Source organism: Kogia breviceps, chromosome 12 (assembly GCF_026419965.1).
Source record: "Kogia breviceps isolate mKogBre1 chromosome 12, mKogBre1 haplotype 1, whole genome shotgun sequence".
Classification (NCBI taxonomy): domain Eukaryota; kingdom Metazoa; phylum Chordata; class Mammalia; order Artiodactyla; family Physeteridae; genus Kogia; species Kogia breviceps.
Window position 1 is genome coordinate 15,721,369 of NC_081321.1, and position 23,128 is coordinate 15,744,496.

Genomic DNA, 23,128 nt, shown 5'->3' on the forward strand with positions numbered 1-23,128 from the left:
GATTCCAGAAAGAATCCCAATGGGAAAAGAAACCATACAGAGATTTTTAGTCCATGAGCTTTTTTTTTTTTTTTTTTTTTTTAAAGAATTCCAGTGATGTCCTCAAGGAGCGGCTGGCTTAAAAACTTCTTGGAAGGAGAAGGAGAGATCTTTGTTACAAACTTCCGTCCCTCCTGCTTCTGTTCCCTTACCCTCTGCCCCCTGCAGAGTTGTGTTTTCTGGGAATCAGCAAGTAAGATCACAAGTGGTCTTTTCTTTTTTCACTCTCTCCCATAAAGAAAGCTTTATCACGTGCGGCCTTAAACTTGCAGCAAATTGCAAAGAAATGGCTCAAAGGCATCAGCTCTTTCTGTGCCCTGGGAGCTGAGATGTACGTCAGTGGCTTTGCCAGCGTGGCCTGTTCCCTGCAGACTGCCAGAGAAAAGAGGCCAGGAGGAAAGAGAAAAGAGAAGAGATTGGCCAAGGGCGAGACCATGCCCTACATCTTTTCTTTCCCCTGATCTGCTCTGTGTCCAACCAGGCTCTCCCCACCTGACAAAACTGCTCGAAGCTGCGGTAGGATCCACCTGCTTTCTCTTTCAGTCTGCGGAGTGTGGTCCAGACTCTTGCTGGGCGCACTGAGAGGAACTGGCTGTCTGATCTCCACCTCCAGGTAAGATCTGGTTCTCTGCTTTCATATTTTGTGATGATCACATCAGAGTCTCACAGGAGAGAAGTCAAAGAACCCTTATGTTCTGCACTGCACGTGTCTTATCCATAACACTTCACAGGAAACTTGTAGGGGCCCTTGTAAGGATGGTGGAAATGGGAGAGGATACTGGTTAAAGAAGTCAGATAAACTCAGACCTGGGTTCAAATTGTGATTCTGATGCTTGTTTGATGGGTTGTTTTGGACAAGTCACTTAAGTGCTCTGAGTCATATGATTTTCTATGAAATGAGAATTATAATGCCAACCTCGTTGAGTTGTTTTAAGGATTAGCACAAAGTATATAAATCATCTGGCACATAAACAGTACTTATTAAATCTGCATCTGACACAATTACTTGCAGTGAGCTGATAAGCTTCCTAACAACATATACTCCTTAGAAAGTACCATAAGGTTATTTTCCCTCCTGACGGGAGAGACCCTGGTGTCCACAAGACAAGCTAGTGCAGAGGTTTTCCTCACGTGAGATGACCAAGACAAGACAGCGATGGGAGTGGCTGCCTTTCTGATTTTCTCTCTGGGGTCTGTGGAGGCTGACTGCTGGATGGAGTCTGTTATAGGATCAGGGCATGGAGGTCAGGCTATTTGCACGATCCAGCTACAACCTTCCTAGAGCACCTGTACTCTTTAAAGACTGGAGGACTGCCTTCCAAACCCCTGCGAACAGAGAATTCCATTTTTTGGAACTGAAATGGAGAGAAACTGGCTGATTTTTCTCTGGCCTCCAGAGTAAGTAATACTCCAACCAGGGTGTTGGAGGAAAACTTTGTGGAAATCCATTCAAGTGGTGGGAGAACAAGTAAGGATTTGACAAATGCAAATCCTGCTAAATAACTGCGTTCACTCTACTTCTGCAATTGCTAATGGCGGGAGAGGGAGAGAGAGAGAGAGAGAGTGCCCACAAGCCCGGAGGATCTCTCCATTCATGTCACTGAGTGTCGCCTTCCCCCTTCTTTTCACAGACGGATGAATAGCTCAGTGCTCAAAAACATAGCCTAGCCTACTTGAAACATACTATACTTGAGAGGATGTGCAAATTAGCCATCAAGATGAAACTGTATTTTCAGTAAAACAATGTAGTGTCAGTATTTTAATCTGGATGTTATTTCGCCCTAACACAACATCAGCTAGGTGTTCTCTTGTTTTGATTATCACTTCTGAATTTGAGTTAGAGTGATTTTTGTGACAATACCTGTAAATATAAGAAGACATTGTGTTTTAATGTCCCAAGTTTTTAATATTATTTTCAACATTTTTTTCCCTCTTTAGCATTAGCATTCTTGATATGACCCTTTGAATTTTTAAAGATATTTTTAGTATAACTGATAGTGTATTTTACTTTATTTTTAAAATAGTGCTGCATTTATTAAAGAACAATCATCAATATACATATATTTTTATTTTCTTTTTCAATTCAGAGACGGTCCTTAAGGAACTCCAGATTATCTTAATCCACTCTTCCTACTGCAGCCAAAGAGAGATTCTTTTTAAAAAAACCTATTTTATTTAATTTTAATAAACATCTTGATTGGAATATAATTGCTTTACAACGGTGTGTTAGTTTCTGCTGTATAACACAGTGAATCAGCTATATGTATACGTATATCCTCATATCCCCTCCCTCTTGAGTCTCCCTCCCACCCCTCTACGTGGTCACAAAGCATCGAGCTGGTCTTCCTGTGCTATGTGGTTGCTTCCCACTAGTTATTTTACATTTGGTAGTGTATATATGTCCATGCCACTCTCTCACTTCATCCTAGCTTACCCATACCCCTCCCCCATCCTCAAGTCCATTCTCGACATCTGCAAATTTGTTCCTGTACTGCCCCTAGGTTTTTCAGAACCATTTTCTTTCTTAGGTTCCATATATATGTGTTACCATACGATATTTGTTTTTCTCTTTCTGACTTACTTCACTCTGTATGACAGTCTCCAGCCACCTTGCTACAAATGACTCAATTTTGTTTCTTTTTATGACTGAGTAATATTCCATTGTATATATGAGCCACATCTTCTTTATCCATTCATCTGTCAATGGACACTTAGGCTGCTTCCATGTCCTGGCTATTGTAAACAGAGCTGCAGTGAACATTGTGGTACATGACTCTTTTTGAATTATGGTTTTCTCAGGGTATATGCCCAGTAGTGGGATTACTGGGTCATACGGTAGTTCTATTTGTAGTTTTTTAAGGAACCTCCATAGTGACTGTATCAATTTACATAACCACCAACAGTGCAAGAGAGTTCCCTTTTCTCCACACCCTCTCCAACATTTATGGTTTGTAGATTTTTTGATTCTGGACATTCTGACTTGTGTGAGGTGATACCTCATTGTAGTTTAGATTTCCATCTCTCTAATGATTAGTGATGTTGAGCATCCTTTCATGTGTTTGTTGGCAATCCATATATCTTCTTTGGAGAAATGTCTATTTAGGTCTTCTGCCCAGTTTTGGATTGGGTTGTTTTTTTGATATTGAGCTGCATGAGCTGCTTGTATATTTTGGAGATTAATCCTTTGTCAGTTGCTTCATTTGCAAATATTTTCTCCCATTCTGAGGGTTGTATTTTCATCTTGTTTATGGTTTCCTTTTCTGTGCAGAAGCTTTCAAGTTTCATTAGGTCCCATTTGCTTATTTTTGTTTCTATTTCCATTTCTCTAGGAAGTGGGTCAAAAAGGATCTTGCTGTGATTTATGTGATAGAGTGTTCTGCCTATGTTTTCCCCTAAGAGTTTTATAGTGTCTTGCCTTACATTTAGGTGTTTAATCCATTTTGAGTTTTTGTGTATGGTGTTAGGGAGTGTTCTAATTTCATTCTTTTTTTTTTTTTTTTTTTTGTGGTACGCAGGTCTCTCACTGTTGTGGCCTCTCCCATTGTGGAGCACAGGCTCTGGACACGCAGGCTCAGTGGCCATAGCTCACGGGCCCAGCCGCTCCGCGGCATGTGGGATCTTCCCAGATCGGGGAATGAACCCATGTCCCCTGCATCGGCAGGTGGACTCTCAACCACTGCGCCACCAGGGAAGCCCTAATTTCATTCTTTTACATGCAGTTGCCTAGTTTTCATAGCACCACTTATTGAAGAGGCTGTCTTTTCTCCATTGTATATTCTTGCCGCCTTTATCAAAGATAAGGTGACCATATGTGCATGGGTTTATCGCTGGGCTTTCTATCCTGTTCCACTGATCTATATTTCTGTTTTTGTGCCAGTACCATACTGTCTTGATTACTGTAACTTTGTAGTACAGTCTGAAGTCAGGGAGCCTGATTCCTCCAGCTCGATTTTTCTTCCTCAAGATTGCTTTGGCTATTCGGGGTCTTTTGTGTTTTCATACATATTGTGAAATCTTTTGTTCCAGTTCTGTGAAAAATGCCATTGGTAGTTTGATAGGGATTGCACTGAATCTGTAGATTGCTTTGGGTAGTATAGTCATTTTCACAATGTTGATTCTTCCAATCCAAGAACATGGTATATCTCTCCAATTGTTTGTATCATCTTTAATTTCTTTCATCAGTGTCTTATAGTTTTCTGCATACAGGTCTTTTGTCTCCTTAGGTGGGTTTATTCCTAGGTAGTTTATTCTTTTTGTTGCAATGGTAAATGGGAGTGTTTCCTTAATTTCTCTTTCAGATTGTTCATCATTAGTATACAGGAATGCAAGAGATTTCTGTGCATTAATTTTGTATCCTGCTACTTTACCAAATTCATTGATTAGTCCTAGTAGTTTTCTGGTAGCATCTTTAGGATTCTCTATGTAGAGCATCATGTCATCTGCAAACAGTGACAGCTTTACTTCTTCTTTTCCAATTTGGATTCCCTTTATTTCTTTTTCTTCTCTGATTGCTGTAGCTAGCTCTGGCTCACTCAGGCCGGGGACGGGGTCGGGGGGTACCGAATACGGGGCGAGTCTGTGGCGGCAGAGGCCAGCGTGACGTTGTAACAGCATAAGGTGCGCCATGTGTTCTCCCGGGGAAGTTGTGGCAGGATCACGGGACCCTGGCAGTGGCGGGCTGCACAGGCTCCCGGGAGGGGAGATGTGGATAGTGACCTGTGCTCGCACACAGGCTTCTTGGCGGCTGCAGCAGCAGCTTTAGCATTTCATGCCCGTGCCTGGTGTTTATGCTGATAGCCACAGCTCGCGCCCTTCTCTGGAGCTCGTTTAGGCAGTGCTATGAATCCCCTCTCCTTGTGCACCCTGAAACAATGGTCTCTAGCCTCTTAGGCAATTCCAGACATTTTCCAGGACTCCCTCCCGGCCAGCTGTGGTGCACTAGCCCCCCCTTCAGGCTGTGTTCACTCAGCCAACCCCAGTCCTCTCCGTGGGATCTGATCTCCGAAGCCCGAGCCTCAGCTTCCAGCTTCCACCCGTCCCGGCAGGTGAGCAGACAAGCCTCTTGGGATGGTGAGTGCTGGTTGGCACTGATCCTCTGTGCGGGAATCTCTCTGCTTTGTCCTCTGCACCCCTGTTGCTGCGCTCTCCTCTGTGGCTCCGAAGGTTCCTCCCCGCCAAGCCCCTGTCTCCACCAGTGAAGGGGCTTCCTAGTGTGCGGATCCTTTTCCTCCTTCACAGCTCCCCCCCAGAGGTGCAGGTCTCATCCCCATTCTTTTCTCTCTGTTTTTTCTTTTTCCTTTTGCCCTAACCAGGTACATGGGGAGTTTCTTGCCTTTTGGGAAGTCTGAGGTCTTCTGCCAGCGTTCAGTAGGTGTTCTGTAGGAGTTGTTCCACATGTAGATGTACTTTTGATGTATTTGTGGGGAGGAAGGTGATCTCCATGTCTCACTCTTCTGCCATCTTGAAGGTCCGCCCCCCGATAGTGTATTTTATTATTAAACAATTTATTTGCATTTTCAGGTCACTGGGTTTAATATGACTGAACAGAAATAATATATCTGAATTCCTAAAACAGTAGGCCAGTTTGTATTACATAGTTTAATTTGTGGAACAGAATTGCGTTTTACACTATAAATTTGATGTTATTTATTTTGTATTTTAAAAATCTTTCTGGTATGTATTTCTTGCTTTTTGATATTTCTATATCTTTTATATTTAAAATATTTTTTCGTATAAGAAATGTACGTTCATTATAGAAAAATTACAAAATATGGATACACAAAACATTTTTAAAAAATCGTCTGCAGTGTCACCAGCCAGAAATAATGTGTTAACCTATTCTTTATAAACTTTCTGAAGCTTTTCTTCTATGTATACACACCTGTGAATGTATGTGTGTTTCTATTATAAAATAGAGTGTTATATATATATTGCTTTGAAGTTTTGTATTTTTAAAATCAACTCTGTAATAAAAATATTTCTATATGACTATATTTACTTCTTTACACTAATTTCTAATGGTTTCAAAGATTTCATTGTGTGAGTATACCATAATTTGTTGGACATTTAGGTCATTTTGTTGTTTTGATTTTTTTTTTTTTTTATAAGCAATGTGTCTCTCCAGGATTTTAATTAAAGGTACTCAGTATTTTTGTAGTAAAGAGACCTATTTAATCCATTGCTTCCCAAATACCCTTTCACTGTTCTGGCAAAATATTTTTCTGAAAACCTAGTTTTAGTGATTCAGTGGATATAGGAAGTTGACTGTTGGTATCAATATCTATGTACTGAATTTCTAAGATTTTTTAAAATTTTTTAATTTTTTTTTAGCCGCTCTGCGGCATGTGGGATCTTACCGGTCCGGGGCACGAACCTGTGTGCCCTGCATTGGCAGGCGGATTCTCAACCACTGCGCCACCAGGGAAGCCCCAGATTTTTTTTTTTTTTTTTTTTTTTTTGAGTCATGAATGGCTGTTGACTTTTATCACCTGATGTATTGCATCTACTGAAATTTTATTATTTGTCATTTTGAATTTCTTCTAGCTTTATTGAAATGTGATTGACAATAAAAATTTTATATATTTAAGGTATACAATGTGATGTTTTGATATACATATGTAACATTTTGAATTTTTTTTTGAATTTATTTATTTTATTTATTTATTTTTGGCTGCATTGGTCATCACTGCTCTCCACTGGCTCTCTCCAGTTGCAGTGAGCGGGGACCACTCCTCGCCATGGTGCACAGGTCTCTCATCACAGTGGCCTCTCCCGTTGCAGAGCACAGGGTCCAGAGTGTGGGCTCAGCAGCTGCGGCACATGGGCCCAGCCGCTCCGTGACACGTGGGCTCCTCCAGGACCAGGGCCTGAACCCACGTCCCCTGCACTGGCAGGCGGATTCCCAATCACTGCACCACCAGGGAAGCCCCAACATTTTGAATTTTTAATTTAATGGTTTAGGTGAACAAACTTCCTAATATTAATCAATCGTTACATTTTTTAAAATCTTAATTATGGAATTCTAATTAATTTGTATTTGCTAGTTTTTTATTTAGTATTTTAGCATCTCTAGGTTGGCTCTGCAGTTTTCCTTTTTGTGTTGTCTTAATGAGATTTTGTTATCAAGATAATTCTGGCTTGGTCCAATGAATGGAGACTATTAGCATGTTTCCATTATCTGCTATTTTTCCTTGAAGGGTATTCCTTGATAAAGCACTCCAGTTACATCATCTATCCTTACTATTTTTATTTAGGTAATAGTTTTAGAGTATTTTTGTTAATGTCTTCCTTAGATATGTTTCTCTCTTGGTTTGTATCATTACAGGTAATTTATATTTGCTAGAAAGGTATCCATTTTGTCAAGACTTTATAGTTATTTCTATATATTTTGCATAATTTTTATTTTGTATTCTCCTAAACATCTGTGTTTAAATCTTACTAATATTGTATTCCTGTATCTTTGTCTTTTGCTCTTGTTTAGGATTCTCTGCTCTTTGTTTAGCTTTTTGGCTTTAAAATTTTTTCTGTTTTCCTCACTTTCCTTTGTCCATTTTTAAAATGTAAATTTATGCATGTTTATGAAATTGAATAATCTAAAAGTCTAATAAATTAAAAAACAGAAAACAAAACAGGTCCTTGCCCTACCCTTCTCAACCCATTTCTCACTCCTCCACTTTTACATCTTTTAGGTCTTTCTTCTGATATTTAGCTCCATATTTCAAAATAAATTGTGTATACTGCTATTTCTTGATTTTTCAGTTTGAGACATTATCTATGAATTCAAACTATGAAAGATGAGGTTGAGTAAACACAGAACATGCATTATATAAAGTCAAGATAATAAACTCACAGACTGAATAACTCTAAACTTCTACCACAGTACGTTAAGTTTTACCCTGATGTGATTCTTTCAGTTAGTGTGATGAGAATACAGAAGATCTCTATGAATGTACAAATGCATCATCTGGTAAACATTAGGGTGATCCAGAAGTTATTTTATTTTTAAATCCCTTCACTTAGATTACTTTATCAGGCAGGCACTGAGCTATATGGAATCCTAAAGAAGTGGGTGCATAGGATATGTAAATATTGATATGAACAAAAAGAAAATAGGTTCAGATTATGTGAACCTGTCCAGGGCTTGGTAAGGACAAGGGAGGGTGGGAAATCAGACATAGGAAGGAAGGCATCTTTCTTACTTTAAGGCAGGCCAGACTACTTTTGGCTGAATGAAATCTTAGCCTGAGGCATAAATCATGCTGCTTCCCTATTTGTCAAGGTAAAATGATACACAGATTGGTCCTCTTTTTTTTTTTTTTTTTTTTTTTGCCTTATTTTAAACCTTATTTTGGATGCTACAAACGTATAAGAATCACAGGGTGATATAGGCACCTACCAGGGGCATCAATCTTTTCTATTCATTCTGCTAAGATAGTAGATTTAAAGGCTTTAAAGACTTAATTCTAATGAATCAATATTCAAATGGCTGAATTCCTCTTCTTCCTTTCCTGCTTGCTTCTAGTTTAAGCTGGCAAGACCACAAAGTTAGCAAAATTCTTCCTCGTTATTTATTCCAAAGGCAACATTTAAATTTATTCTTTGCTATAATGAGGCTTAAACTGGAGGGATTGAGAAAGAATGCTGGCTACAGAGTCGCAAGAGCAGGATTGCTTAATCAGATATCCTGGTCGATTTTAATTGCAAAACTTTGCCAACTTACTGTGGTAAAATGAGGGAACTTCACATCAAGTTATGTCTACAGAATTGTGATCTATTGTGAAATAAAACCATTATCTAATCAACTGCATGGGTTTGAATTAATTTTTTTTTTTTTTTTTTTTTTTTTTTTACTTTAAAAATCAACTTTGACGGCTCAGAGTCAAGGAATGTTTTCATAATGGACACTTCATCCAAAGAAAATATCCAGTTATTCAGCAAAAATTCAATGCAACCTGTTGAGAGGCCTTCCTTTAAAACAGACTATCCCTCCTCAGAGGAGAAACAACCCTGCTGTGGTGAACTAAAGGTAACAAACAATTAAATGATAAACAACCGTAAGTGGTTAACTAAAGAGGTCAGAGAATTTGGTGGAGTCCGTGCTCTCAGTTCTCGATCCTGTTATTTTCTACACAGTGTAGCTAGAAGTGAGAAATTTTTTCCACTTTAAAAAGTAATCTTAGATGCAATTTATGAAAACCACACTTTGCTGGGCAGTGAAAGCAGTCTTTGCCTGACTATGGTTAAATTACTAAATATTACTTTCCTGGCTCACTTGAATGTCCCTCCAAAACAGAAAGGAGAGAGGTAATGATATTTATTAAATATCTACCATGTACCAGATGTTATGCTATGCACAGCTGTAACATTTAATCTATGAAACATCCATATTATTCCCATTCTATAAATGAAAAATGTGACTTTCCTGGCCACACAGGAAGGGACAGGGTTCCCTTTTAAATGGTGCTCACCGTGACTCCAAGTTCCTATACATTCCTTGCATCAAATATTCACTCAACAAATACATATGTGTTTTTTTTCATATAATCTGCCTTATGGATACTCCATCACAGACCCAGGTCTAGCAAAACACACAAGCCAGATATCAAAAAAAACATTTTTTTTTCATTGAATAAGAATTTGAGTATGAATTTAACTTGAATATGAACTTAAACACAAAGAATAGTAAGTTCTACTTTTTCAGTCTGTTATGTTCCCTCCTAGAACATTAACCATTGCTGTGAAATACACAATAATGAGTATTAGACTTGTGATAAGATGTTAAGTATTTGGTTTACGGTTTTTGTTTTATTTTCTTACCTTTCAATGGCTTCTTCCTCTCTCTGCTTCCCCATGCAATGAATCTGCTTTTCAAAGCCAAGACTCCTTTGAATGCCCTTTGGGGGAGAGGGGGAGAAAAGGGGGGAAAAAAAAGGAATTCAACATGCATTATGAATGAAAATCTATTTGAATTTTTAGAACTCTACATGAGCTTGAGGTGGGAAGAAGCCTATTACTTTGCTTGAATGAAATCTTCAGTGGTAACAGGCTTGTTACCTGGTTCATGGTTTGTGTTTTTGTCTCTCTGTTTAGTAAATTTCCAGTCATATGTCAGGCTAGAGTTAGACTAAGTGTGACCTGTCATATTTTTCAGGTGTTCTTGGGTGCCCTGTCTTTTGTTTACTTTGCCAAAGCACTGGCAGAAGGCTATCTGAAGAGTACCATCACTCAGATAGAGAGAAGGTTTGATATCCCTTCTTCACTGGTGGGAGTTATTGATGGTAGTTTTGAAATTGGTAGGTATTGCAGATGCCTGACTTTACTTTTAAGTACAAGGTTTCTAGGCATGACGAAATGATACCCTCACTGCATTTTGCTGTCTGCTACTATCAGACTCTATCTGTAAAATCTTATTTGGACAGAATTTGCCATGGCCTTGTGCTACAGTACAGGCAATTTGTTCTCTCGGAGCAAACAGCAATTAACTTCCTGTCCCAGGTGTTCACTATTATATGACTCACACAAGTTTTCAATCAGAGTGAGACTTTTCTAGGAGAGAGAGAGAGACGCTGCTGGTATTTTGAGTTGAAAGTATGTAGGAAATGTCCTTACAAAAGAGTTTTATATCCTGGAAGCCCTGTGATTCAAAATTTGGAAGAATCCAAAGAAGCTCTAGAAAAATAACTTGTAATGATTTAAGAAGAAGTTAAACTATAAAAGGGGTTTCTCTGCCCAGTGGCCTAGAAAGAAGATAAAGGGATTCTATTAACAAGAACACTAGAGCAAAGCAGGCAATAAAAATTCTACTCTCTGGGTTCTTTGGTTAGCCATTGACTGTACACTTTGAACTTGAAAAGACCAAGTGATTTTAGTCACTGTTTTGGAAGTAGTTTAAAGAGTGTAATCCCACTTAGCTTCCTGAGTTGATAAACTAAGGGGCTTGGATTCCTTCCTGAAGTAAACAAAATTAATAGTCTCTGTGGTCCTTTCTGCTTGTTGAGACTCAAATATATGCTATCGTAAAATCTCTAATGGCTCCAGGTTCAGCTTCACTTAAACCTTCAGAAGAGTGAAGGAATATATTTCAACTCTTCAACAACTACGTTTTTAGTTCTATTGGGCTGCACCCGCAGGCCAGCAAGCCCTGTGCTTGTCCAGCTTCAAGACCGAAGAAAGAGCCCAGAGTTAGGGACAAGAAACATCAGTGGTTTAACGGATAGGGGGAACTTACACGTCTGAAGCAAGGTCCTGGAGCAACAAGCCTGAAGGCAGGACATGGCGGCAGTCTCGCTCCCAGGGAGGAGGGGGAGATTACCAGTTATAGGGGGAATTGACTTCAGGTTGGCTCATTGGTTACCAGGGAAACCAGTAGGTGACACGCCCCCTCACTGCCGCTTCAACAAGCTATCCTAGTGGAGATGTTCTGATCTAAAATTAGAACAATCACTGGCTGAAGGGGCAAATATACAGGAAGGTTGGTAGTGTGAGTAGGGTGTAGATGAAGCAGGCACTGGTTGAGCAGGGGATGCACAGAGAGCAAAAGAAGAGCCATCTTGGGTGACCTGATCATACAAGTTCATACTGTATATATCAGTTCTTACCCTAAATATCAGAGAAAGAATTAAAAGAGTGAATAGGTAACCTTTTACCTTCAGGCTTTTGCTTCCCAAATCCATCTTTCATCACCCTACCAGAAAAAGATTTCTTGGTTCAGTGCTACTCAAACATTATAAGTTCACGCAAATGACTGGACAACTGTGTTAAAATGCGTAGACTGATTCTGTAGGAAGGGAAGTAAGATCCTGCATCTCTAACAAGCTCCAATACGATGTTGATGCTATTCATTAATGAGCTGCACTTTGTGTAACAAGTTTCTAAAACACCTGATCATATCACTACCTCGTGTAAACTAATTCGAGAGGCCTGGAGAGTTGATTTAATCCTTGATGACGGCCCTGTCTACAACCCTAAATGGATTGAAAGTCCTTGGAGAGTCAAGGTAAGGGTAACACTGCGTCAGGAGAAGAAACAAGTATGAAAAGGAAGCTGGGTGCAGATCAAAAGAATAAATCAGACTTACAGAAAGAAGAAGAAAGGAGCAGATAGAAAATTACATATGAAGTGATTCATTGATTATTGCTCACTCTAGATTATAGTATAAAAACATTTTGTAGCTGAAGAGACTTGGGAAGAATCGGGTCCACATTTTTCTTAGATTCCCAGACCCCCAATGCAAAACTTGAGAGGATCTATATTTAATAGGGAGTACTAATGTTGCACAGGAAGTAAAAAAGGGCCCTGAGTCTAAATTCTTCCAGACCATTCTAAGGATAGAAATTGTTTATTGGATTAGATGCAATAAAAGTCCTCTGACTTCCATTGCAAAACTTTATCCCAAACATCACAGGTTTGCTCTAGTTATTTGCAATCCCTAGCTTTCCAGAAAAGTGAGTTTCCCGACCATAATTTTAATTTACTCCTTTTGCCTCTTCTCGCATTCCTTCCTTCCAGAGTTCTGGACCCACTCCCACCCTCTGTCTCTAGCTTTCAATTCTTCTATATTTTTGCAGAACAACTTCATTTACGCTTTGACATCAATTGGCATTATCATCTAACATCTGCCTACTGGACACTCAATTTCTTCCCAAGTAAAGTATTTTCTTGTAACAAGGACTCTTTCTTCAAAAATGACAGGGAGTTTCCAAGAAAATAAAATGTTTTCTTATCAAGACCTACTAATATTTGCAGATATTAATTCTTTGTTTCAAATAGTTTTCCATGTATTTTCTTCTAAATATTTAAAACTTTTGCTTTTTACATTTTAGCATTTAGTCAACTTGACTTAGATGGTTTTAGATACATTTTGTTTTTTAAGGCAGTCTGGGGTTCATAGCAAAAGTGAGCAGAAGGTACAAAAATTTCCCATAAACCCCCTGTCCCCACACATGCACGGCCTCCCCCATTATCAACATTCCCCACCAGAGTGGGACATTCATCACAGTTGATGACCTACAGTGATACCTCACTATCATCCACAGTCCAGAGTTGACGTTAAGGCTCACTCTTGGTGTTGTATACAAATGTATAATGACATGTATCTACTATTACAGTATCATACAGAGCACTTAAAATCCTCTGTGCTCTGCCTATTTATCCATCCCCACTCCCTACCCCTTGGTAACCACTGATCTTTTTACTGTCTCCATAGTTTTGCCTGTTTCAGAATGTTCTATAGTTGGAATCATACAGTATGTAGCCTTTTCAGATTGGCTTCTTTCACATGGCAATAAGCATTTAAGGTTCTTCCGTGTCTTTTCATGACTGGATAACTCACTTCTTTTTAGCACTGAATAATAATCTATTTCTGAGCGGACCTTAGTTTATTTATCTCTTCGTCTAGTGAAGGACTTCTTGATTGCTTCCAAGTTTTGGCAATTATATAGAAAGCTACTATAAACATCTGTGTGTGCAGATTTTTGTGGGGACATACATCTTCAACTCTTTGGGGTAAACACCAAGGAGTACAGTTGCTGGGTCTTATGGGAAGAATATGTTTAGTTTTGTAAGATACCACCAAATTGTCTTGCAAAGTGGCTGTACCATTTGGAATGAAAGTTCAACAATAAATGAGAGTTCTTGTTGCTCCACACCCTCAGCAGCATTTAATGTTTTGGATTTTGGCCAGTCTAATAGATATGTAGTGGTGTCTCGTTGTTTCTTAATTTGCAGTTTCCTGGTGACATAGCCAGAAATGATGTACTGGGTAAAAGGAACTGCTATAAATAGGCCTTTAGTAATATGATGGTATTGTGTGAGGGAGAGGAAGTATTCTATAGTCCTATGGGTCTCAGGCTCTTAGTGAGCCTATGTCTCTGGGCTGTGAACTTCAGGTGTGCTTCTCAGTCCCCCTATCCCTCATTGATGGGACAGGATAGCTAGAACAGCTGAAGTTGGGTATTTTCCTTCCCCCAAGTCTGTTGGGCTCTGATAATGCCCCAGCAGGTTACACTCTGGTTACTAGTTTCCCCTAAAAGCAGACTTTCTTAAGAAAAACAGAGTGCTCTGGTGTATTTCAAAATGGTTCCCTTTCCCCTGCCCAGGCTGCAAGCACAAAAGTCTTATTTTCCAATATTCACTGTGAGAACCTACCTAATTGAGCTCCTGAAGTAAAACTCACAAAAGAGTGTGTACCCTCAATCACTGGGTCCCTCTGGAGTTTTTGTCTCTCAGAACTGCTGATGCTGAGCCTCCTGTCAGTGATAGTGCAGGTTTTTCTTACCATAATGCTTGTTCCCAAGGAGATTTATTGTTGTGGATTTCTGTTCCAGCTGGCCACAATTCTCTGCTTTTGCCTATTGGTCTCTCCAATTTTGGAGACAGCGGTTTGCCCTATGACCCCATCTTTCTGACAGATCTAAGAAGAGTTGTTGATTTTTCAACTTTTTACTTGGTGTTAGGATGAAGTGGATACTTCTAGCTTCTTACATGCCGGACCAGAAAAGCCATATCCTTAAAATACAATTTTTTAAAATACAAAGTCAGGTAGCAATCTCTTTATATTATTATAACGAATTGTCCAATCAGCACTAATTCAATATATACTTAACCCAGTTATTTGCAATACCCTCTTTATCATATATTAACTTATCGCTTAGGTGTAAATCTTTCCATAAGTCTGTGGATCCCTGACTCAATACAAGACTGTCTTCTTGATTAACAGTTTTATAATTAGCTCTGTTACTAGGTAGGAAAATCTCCAACTTTTCCATCACATTTTTTCTTGGCTCTACTTGGAATAGTTTCCTGAAACATCCAATTTTGGTTTGACTGAAATTGCATAGAATTTATATATCAAATCAGATAACTGAAATTTTATGTTATGAGTCTTTCCACCCAAGAATATGGTATATATCTCAATTTAGTTAGTCCTTTTTAATATAGCTTTCAGTATTATATTTATAATCTATAAATATACTACTTACCTTTTGTTAGATTTATTCCTACATACTTAAAGTTTTTGTTGCTATTGTGAAAAGAATTTTTGTTACATTTCTTATTTAGTAATTCCTGGAATACTGGAAGAGTATTAATATCTAATGTTATACATATACAGCAGTCTTGCTGAATTTATGTTAATTTTAATTGATTGTCTATAGATGCTGCAGAGTTTCCTGAACAATCATACTGTCTGAAACAGAAGACAACTGTATATCATTCTTTCCAATTATTAGATTTGTTATCTCTTGTTCTTGCCTTATTGCATTGGGCTCAGTACTATGTCCAATAGAAGTAGTGACAGTGGGCATCCTTCTCTTGCACCTTAACTTAATGAAAATCCTTTAAAAATTTCACCATTAAACAATATCTGTGCTGTGCAGTTTTGATAGATACAGTTTAAAAGTTAATTTGCTCAGAGTTTTTCTTATTATAAATGGTTAATTATGTTAAATATTTTACATCTCTCAAGATAACCATGGAATTTTTCCTCTTCTATTATTTAATATAGAGCTTTAATTAATAGATTCATTTCTTATTTGGTGGTACCCTTGCACTCCTAGAATAAACTGCATCTGGTCTCTTCTTTCATTGTCCTTGTCTAGTTTGAATTGCAAGGGTATATTGATCTTATAGCATGAGTTGGGTAGCTTTCTTTTCTGTTATCTGAAGTACTGTGTGTGGGTGTGGGGAGAGAGAGAGAGAGAAAAAGAGGAAGAGAGAAAGAGAGAAAATCTAGTACTTGAAAATTTGATAAAATGTATTTGTAAACTTCTCTGGACCTGTTGTCTTTTTCAGAAGTTAGTGATAGTAGATGTGACAGAATATTGATATCCAACTTGATTTTTTAAAGATTATACATCACTATTTTCTAAGTGTATCTTCTGAGAGCTCAGAAAAGATACTAAATAAAGGAAGCAAAAACTTCTATAGACATCACAGAAGCTCAAATGGTATTATGTAGTGTTTGGCATACCCACTAATGTAACACAGAAACAGCCTGTAAACATGAGTCCTTTATTGTGACATGTTGGTGGTATGGGAGTTGGAGAGGGAGATAATGGTGGTGGTGATGGGGACACATTACCTATAAACTGAAAGTCAACTTTCACTTTAGTTTGGTGTATTTACTGTGACACATAAGCAAAACTATAGACATAATTATCAATATGGTACAAAATTTCTTCTACTAAGTACTTAAATGTCAAATGAGAAATTTCATACTCAAGTTTTTTTTTTTTTTTTGCGGTATGCGGGCCTCTCACTGTTGTGGCCTCTCCCGTTGCGGAGCACAGGCTCCGGACACGCAGGCCTAGCGGCCATGGCTCACGGGCTTAGTTGCTCCGCGGCATGTGGGATCTTCCCGGACCAGGGCACGAACCCGTGTCTCCTGCATCGGCAGGCGGATTCTCAACCACTGCGCCACCAGGGAAGCCCCTCAAGTTTTTTTTATATGAAAATTCAAAAGAGCGTAATTCTTCCTGGAGCCATAAAGCCTGGAGCCACTGTAGCCTAGAGCAAGCTTTTGTCACTATTGTTATTGCCCTCAAGGCTATAAAAATTGCTGCTCTTTTTACACTTGACTAAATCTGGCAACGTGAATAAACAGTAGTACATGAGATGATTGCTTACAGATGTAAGGAAACTACTCTTTCTGGAAAATGGAAAACATTGAGAACGTCAAAGCAAGGCCACCCAACAGCCATCACAATCAATTGCTGGAGAATTGCTAACTTTTCCTTTATCTAACACCGCAGTCCTTAAAAACGAAATATTCCAAATGCAAATAGCTAAAACTTTAAAGCCCCTTGAAATCTAAGACCCTAAGCAATGTTTCTCAAAGCATGTTCCAGGAACCATCTCTGTCAACACATTTGAACTAGTATTAAAAATGCAGATTTCTTGGCCTGCATCCCCCTCTCCCATCCATGAAAGCAGAAACTGTTGAGAGCTGTCAAGATTCTGCATTTTTAACGTTTCTATTTCCCCCACCACTCCTTTCCAGTAATTTTTGTGCACAGCATTAGAAAATCTTAAAGAATGTTTAATCAGTTAACACCATCATCAACTAAAAGTAATTTATCACATCCTTCACTAGAGATATTTTAGAAAGGCTTAAGTCCCACCTTCAAAAAATGTATTCTTTATATTTTTTAAAAAGAGATGGGTATAATTTATGGAGACTTTCTATTTTATAAAATTTGTATTATGAGCATACATTGAGTTTATATAATTGATGTATTTCTGAAGTTATGTGGAGTAATTTTTATTTGTATTTTGAATCTTTTAATTTTATAAAAAGTATATAAATATGCATTTCATAATTTGATTTCACTTAAAGTGAGGTACAGTTGTGTATGTTTTTTCTTCCGGGAATATCAGCTAAAGCAATACTATATGATGTATGTTTCAAGAACGAATGGGAAACCAATAGAAATTTTAATAGAAAATGTGAACAGATGAAGAAAGAGTAATACAGTTTACTTCAAAATCACCAAGGAAAATTTAAGAGAACAACTAAAGGAAGCCTTCTACAATTTGATTTTCTGATAAACACTTTAAATGGACAAATAATTAAGGTGGATGAAAACAAGGTAGAAGGGTTGTTTATAAAAATATCAATATTTTGATAAAAGGATGAGATGATTGAAATAATGAATATGAAGATAGTTCAACAGTCATCTCAGATTAAAGGAAAGAAAGACAAATGATGGGGAAGATCGTGGGAGATGGTTTAGTTAAAACAAACATTGCCAAACCGGCTATAGACATTCATTCATTTAGTTATAGTCATTTAGTTATGCTGATGACTTCTAAGTTGTCTAACTTATGAACATTTTATTCTTTTCCCCAAAGGAAATCTCTTAGTTATAACATTTGTTAGCTACTTTGGAGCCAAACTTCACAGGCCAAAAATAATTGGAACAGGGTGCCTAATCATGGGCGTTGGAACTTTGCTCATTGCAATGCCTCAGTTCTTCATGGAGCAGTAAGTCTAAAGCAAAACTCTTTTTCTTGCCTTAACAAACAACTGCATGATGATTACAATTAATTATTTAAATTTAAGAAAGTAACTCCTGTCTTAAACCATGATAATTTATGTCTTATTTTTATTACATCCACTTTGGGCAAAATTTCAAAATGCTAACAAATTCACTTACGATTTAATAATCTGTAAAAAAAATTTTTTTCAATATACTACTATGTATTTTTGTCAACAAAATTTAAAGGGAAATTTTCACTCTTATGCCTTTTTTCAAATGCTTTAACTTAGGTGTAGAGGCAAAATATATAAGTAAAGAGAAAGTAATAAATTTTGTGGTAAATGTCAAATGAGCATCAAAGGGGTAATAAATGAATGCTACAGACAGTATGCTGGATCATGGTACACTTACTGGCAGATCATTGACTTAGGGATACATGACCAACTGAAATAACGATATGATGTTCAAATATTATCACATAGAACTTTCTCAGTGGAAATGGGGGTGCTTGTATTCTTTAAGCCTGAAGTTTACTGTTGATACTTTTGTTAGTAATGTGTTAGTTCTTGCATACAACTTTAGTATTTCCAAAGATTTTGTCATATCATTTCACCTTACAACAACCTGTGAGGCAGGAGAGCATATTTTATCTTTTTAAAATTTTACAGCTAAGGACCATGACCTAGAGAGTCTGGTGACCTTCTCGGGGTTAGGTGTCTTCTAATTATAGAACTGGATTCTTAAAACCAGCATTAGGACTTCTTCACACATACACATGTTGCTTCTCCTCTGTGGTCGCCCATTGTCTACTGAGCCAAGTGACTACCAAGAGGTTTTAAAGCAAGAGAGTGTTTTAGGAAATTATATATCAAGTAATTTATTTGATGACTGTCTACTCTAGACCATCATACCATGACATTTTAGATCTGGAGAGACTTAGAAATGATCTGGTCCAAACTTTTCCTTGGATTCCCAGGTCACTTATATAAATATAATTTGATTTTGACTTCTGTGTCCAATCTGTAAAGATAGTTCACAGAATCCTCTGTGTGGGATCTTTCCTAACTATTTGGGTGGTTTCTCTGGCCCCTTTGTCTTTACTTGAAGAGGGATCTGTGGCTTCAAGAATTCTGATTACTCTTTGGACACCTATCTGGCCTCCTTTCCACAGGGCAGAAGTTGCCTTAGGTCACTGAGGTTATGCAAAGGTGTTATATGTGGCCAGTGGGTAAGGAGACAAAAGAGAAGGCTGAGGAAAAGGGTCTCCAGTCCACCTAACTCCTGATTGATCCATAGCTGTGTTATCTGTCCTAGTCATTGAACTTCCATGCAACAGTTCACTCACCGTGGGGGAAAAGAGTTCCACTACTAAAAATATTAAAATTTGAAAGTAGGTTCAGAGGCTAGATAAATCCTTGACCCTTGACCTAACTCATTCTGCAGTGCATGAGTAGCTCTTCTACATGACCTTGGGCGTGTCATCTAACCTTCCTAGGCCTCAGTTTATAATACCTTAAAATAGGTATTACAGGTATTAAAAATAATACTTAGCTTGCAATGTTGTTGCAAATATTAAATTGAATGACACGGGTAAAATGCTTACCAAGTTTCCTGACATAACTAGGAGCTGTGTCATTATTGTTGTGTATTGTTTTCAACCCTCCTCAGATAATTAAGCCAGCTGGTTTTAACCAGAGATAGCAATGATTTGTCTCAAAGGTATTGCATTGAGATTAATAATAGTGTTACTTCAAGTTGATGACAAATATAACATACTAATACAAGAAAACCAGAAGGAGAAGTATAGCTAAGAGAAGCCAGACAGGCTAGTGCTTACAAAGGGTGCCAAACAAACACAGATTCTCATCAACCACCTTTTATATATTGAAAGATACATTTGTTCATTTATTATTTAGTGTCTGCCATTTGCCTGGTACTGTGCCAGGTAATGGGGGAAAAACAAAATGAAATAAAACAAAAATATCCCCATACACAGTTCTTTCCTTCATGAAGTTTGCTGTCTACTGAGGATTACTACAATAACTTCTTTCCAACCTTTCACAGTATTAGTCACTAATTGAGTACTTGTCCAAAATGTAATTTTTGTTCTGTCAACGAGGAGTGTACTCTGTCTGCCTAGCAGACATACCCTCAATGTGCAACTAAACATAATATTAATTACAGATATCAATTATTGAGGGATTACCCCCAAAAGACTGTGTTCAGCCTTATGTGTGTTAGTTCATCTAACTCATGAATTTTTTTAAAACATGTTTATTGGAGTATAATTGCTTTACAGTGGTGTGTTAAGTTTCTGCTTTATAACAAAGTGGATTAGTTATACATACACATATGTCCCCATATCTCTTCCCTCTTGCATCTCCCTCCCTCCCACCCTCCCTATCCCACCCCTCCAGGTGATCACAAAGCACCGAGCTGATCTCCCTGTGCTATGCAGCTGCTTCCCACTAGCTATATATTTTATGCATCTAACTCATGAATTTAATAAGTATGTATTGATCATTGTTCTAGGTAACGGGGATAGAATAGTGACAAAAATCTCTGCTCTCACGGATCTTACTAGGAAGAGATAGATAATAAATAAACAGACAAATAATGAGATATGCCAGAAATGTTAAGTGCTACAGAGAAAAATAACCCAGGGAGACATATAAGAGCGTGCAGAGCGTTGCAGTTTAAAGTAGGGTTTTCAGGGGATGGCTCACCGAGATGGTGACCTTTGTGAAGGGCTGAAAGAGATGAGGAGAGAGCCATACAGACATCTGGGGAAGAAGATTCCAGGCTAAATGCACAGTGACTGGGACATTCCTGCAGGAGGAAGGAGTCAGGCATGTGGTCTATGGCAGGGAGGAGCAAGGGGGAAGTGTGAGGGGGTACAGAGGAGACGTCAAGGTTGTGTCTCAAACTCTGATGGACACTGGAATTACCGGAAGCTCTTGGTAAAATGTAGATTCTGATTCAGTAGCTCTGGGGTTGGGGTTGAGATTCAGCTGATGCCGCTGATCTGCAGACCACACCTCAGGTAGGAAGGACACAGATCCTTGCAAAGACTTTACCTCCTCAGAATGGGATGGGAAGAGAGAGGAGAGTTTTGAGCAGAATGATACAATCTGACATATTTTTAAAGGGACACAGTGACTACAGACTGGGAAAATAACTTAGGAGGGGCAAATGTGAAAGCAGAGAGACTATTTAGGAGGCTACTGCAGAACTTCACGCATTTTGTGTCAGACGAGGTTGGAAGCTAGGTCAGAACTAATATCCCTGATTTAAAATCATTTATACCATTGGTCCCCTGTTCAATCGTTTGTCGCATCCAATAGAACCTAAATAGGCACAGACCATATCTATAGTCCCCATTTTACAATGAAGAAAACCGAAATTTGGAAAGGTTAATTGATTTTTCTTAGTGTCATATATAGTAATTAGTGACAAAGGCAGCACTTAAATAAAATTGTATTTATTCAAAATCTAAATAATTATGCATGCAGCAGTTGCCTTTTGATAGATTAAACTGAAAGCTCAAGTAACTAAAAATTTTCAAAATACTACATAATTGCTATTGACAGTCATCTTAAAGAGTCTTTAGGCATTATAATAGTCTCTCTGGTATCTCTGGCATTTTATTAAAGAAAGAAAATTATATTTACCATGATTTTAATACTAAATGCTCTCCTCTGTAGCTAGAAATTAAAAAACAGTTATCCTCATTAAGTGGTTCTTAACCAATTTTGGTCATGGACCCATTTTGATAAAAGTGACAAAAACTATGAACCTCTTCCCTTAAATACTCACATACATACAAAAACGTTCTTACTTTTCCAGTGGGGTTCATAGACCCATTGAGCTGTAGGTTATGCAACACTGATAATAAGGTAACTGATTTATCAATCTGAATATGTTAATAACTCAATACATCTTGTCCCTAACATGCTGAATAGGTTTTTACTATTGATATTTCAAACATTACTGTGATTATTGGTCTTTAGTCACATAGTGCCTGAACAAAATGAGAATCAAGGTGATGTGATGTCCTTTTATCAGGTACCTCTACTCTGAAGGGTGCATGTAGAGCAAAGAAATTGGCTCCTAAAGGATAATTTGAGAGGGAGTGTGGCACTGGGTGGCCGTAGATAGAATGATCGCAGCCCTACCTTTCGGCACTGGCTCTTCAATCCAGCTGCTATGGTAATCTTATAAACAGAGGAAAGGGTGAAATTAGAAATAACTTAGAGCCAGATTAATAAACTGAAGAGGAAAAGGATACCATCTGGAAAAATGGTTCAAAAAGCCCATGCATCGTTATCAGTTCTCTAGAAATCACATTTCAGGTGATCTACTACATTTACAACTCTAAGTACAGTGTGCCAATGGCGATGATTGTTAAATTATTGCTTTTAGAGATAATCATGATTTTATGAAGTGTTGGATATTTTTTCACCAATCGAGTAGGTGATTACAGTCATTATTTTATATTAAAATGAGCCTCTCTAAATCATTCTTTTCTTTCATGACAGTGGGTAACTGGTTCAGATATGGTGTAATATCTGTGAACTAAATGCTGGTTTGGTTTAGTGATTCAGATTCTGTGAGAGCTGTAAACTCAACCAGGTCCCCTAATAAGTCAAGTAGTACACATATAATATTTTTAGCATGATGTTAAATGAGCTCATAGTAAAGAAAATGCTTTTTTTTTATACAGCTACAGGTATGAAAGGTATTCTCCCTTCTCCAATTCCACTTTCAGCATCTCTCCGTGTTTCCTGGGGTCAAACAGTCCATTACCAATCTCAGTTATGGAAAAATCACAATCCAAAATAAATAATGGTAAGATGATTATTTTTTACTTGACTAAACAAGCTCTTTTTAAAGACGTTATAGGTGCTTTAATATGAACAAAAAGTATCTATGTGATTTTTTGCTGTCAAAAGCTTTCCTACTTAAGTTGAGATATTATAGTGCCATAAAAAGTCCTAGAATACAAAGCAGAGATGAGATCCTAAGAAAAAAAATATGCAGACAATCAAATCTTATGGAAAGATGGGGCATTAACTGCTGGTGACTGAGCAAAGCTTCCAGTGGTTCCAAACAAG

At 37.9% G+C, this 23,128-nt stretch overlaps 1 protein-coding gene across 2 annotated transcripts in view; it reads left to right on the forward strand.

The window, feature by feature from the left end:
* The first annotated feature begins 312 nt into the window (after positions 1–312).
* SLCO1C1 (solute carrier organic anion transporter family member 1C1) overlaps positions 313–23,128 on the forward strand; it is a 52,668-nt gene continuing 29,852 nt past the window's right edge. For both annotated transcript variants that reach the window (XM_059080402.2, XM_059080401.2), the window contains exons 1-5: positions 313–652; positions 8,916–9,064; positions 10,190–10,331; positions 17,887–18,019; positions 22,738–22,862. In XM_059080402.2, the coding sequence (XP_058936385.1) occupies positions 8,936–9,064; positions 10,190–10,331; positions 17,887–18,019; positions 22,738–22,862 (529 nt within the window). In that variant the 5' untranslated portion in view covers positions 313–652; positions 8,916–8,935. The remainder of the gene's footprint in view (positions 653–8,915; positions 9,065–10,189; positions 10,332–17,886; positions 18,020–22,737; positions 22,863–23,128) is intronic.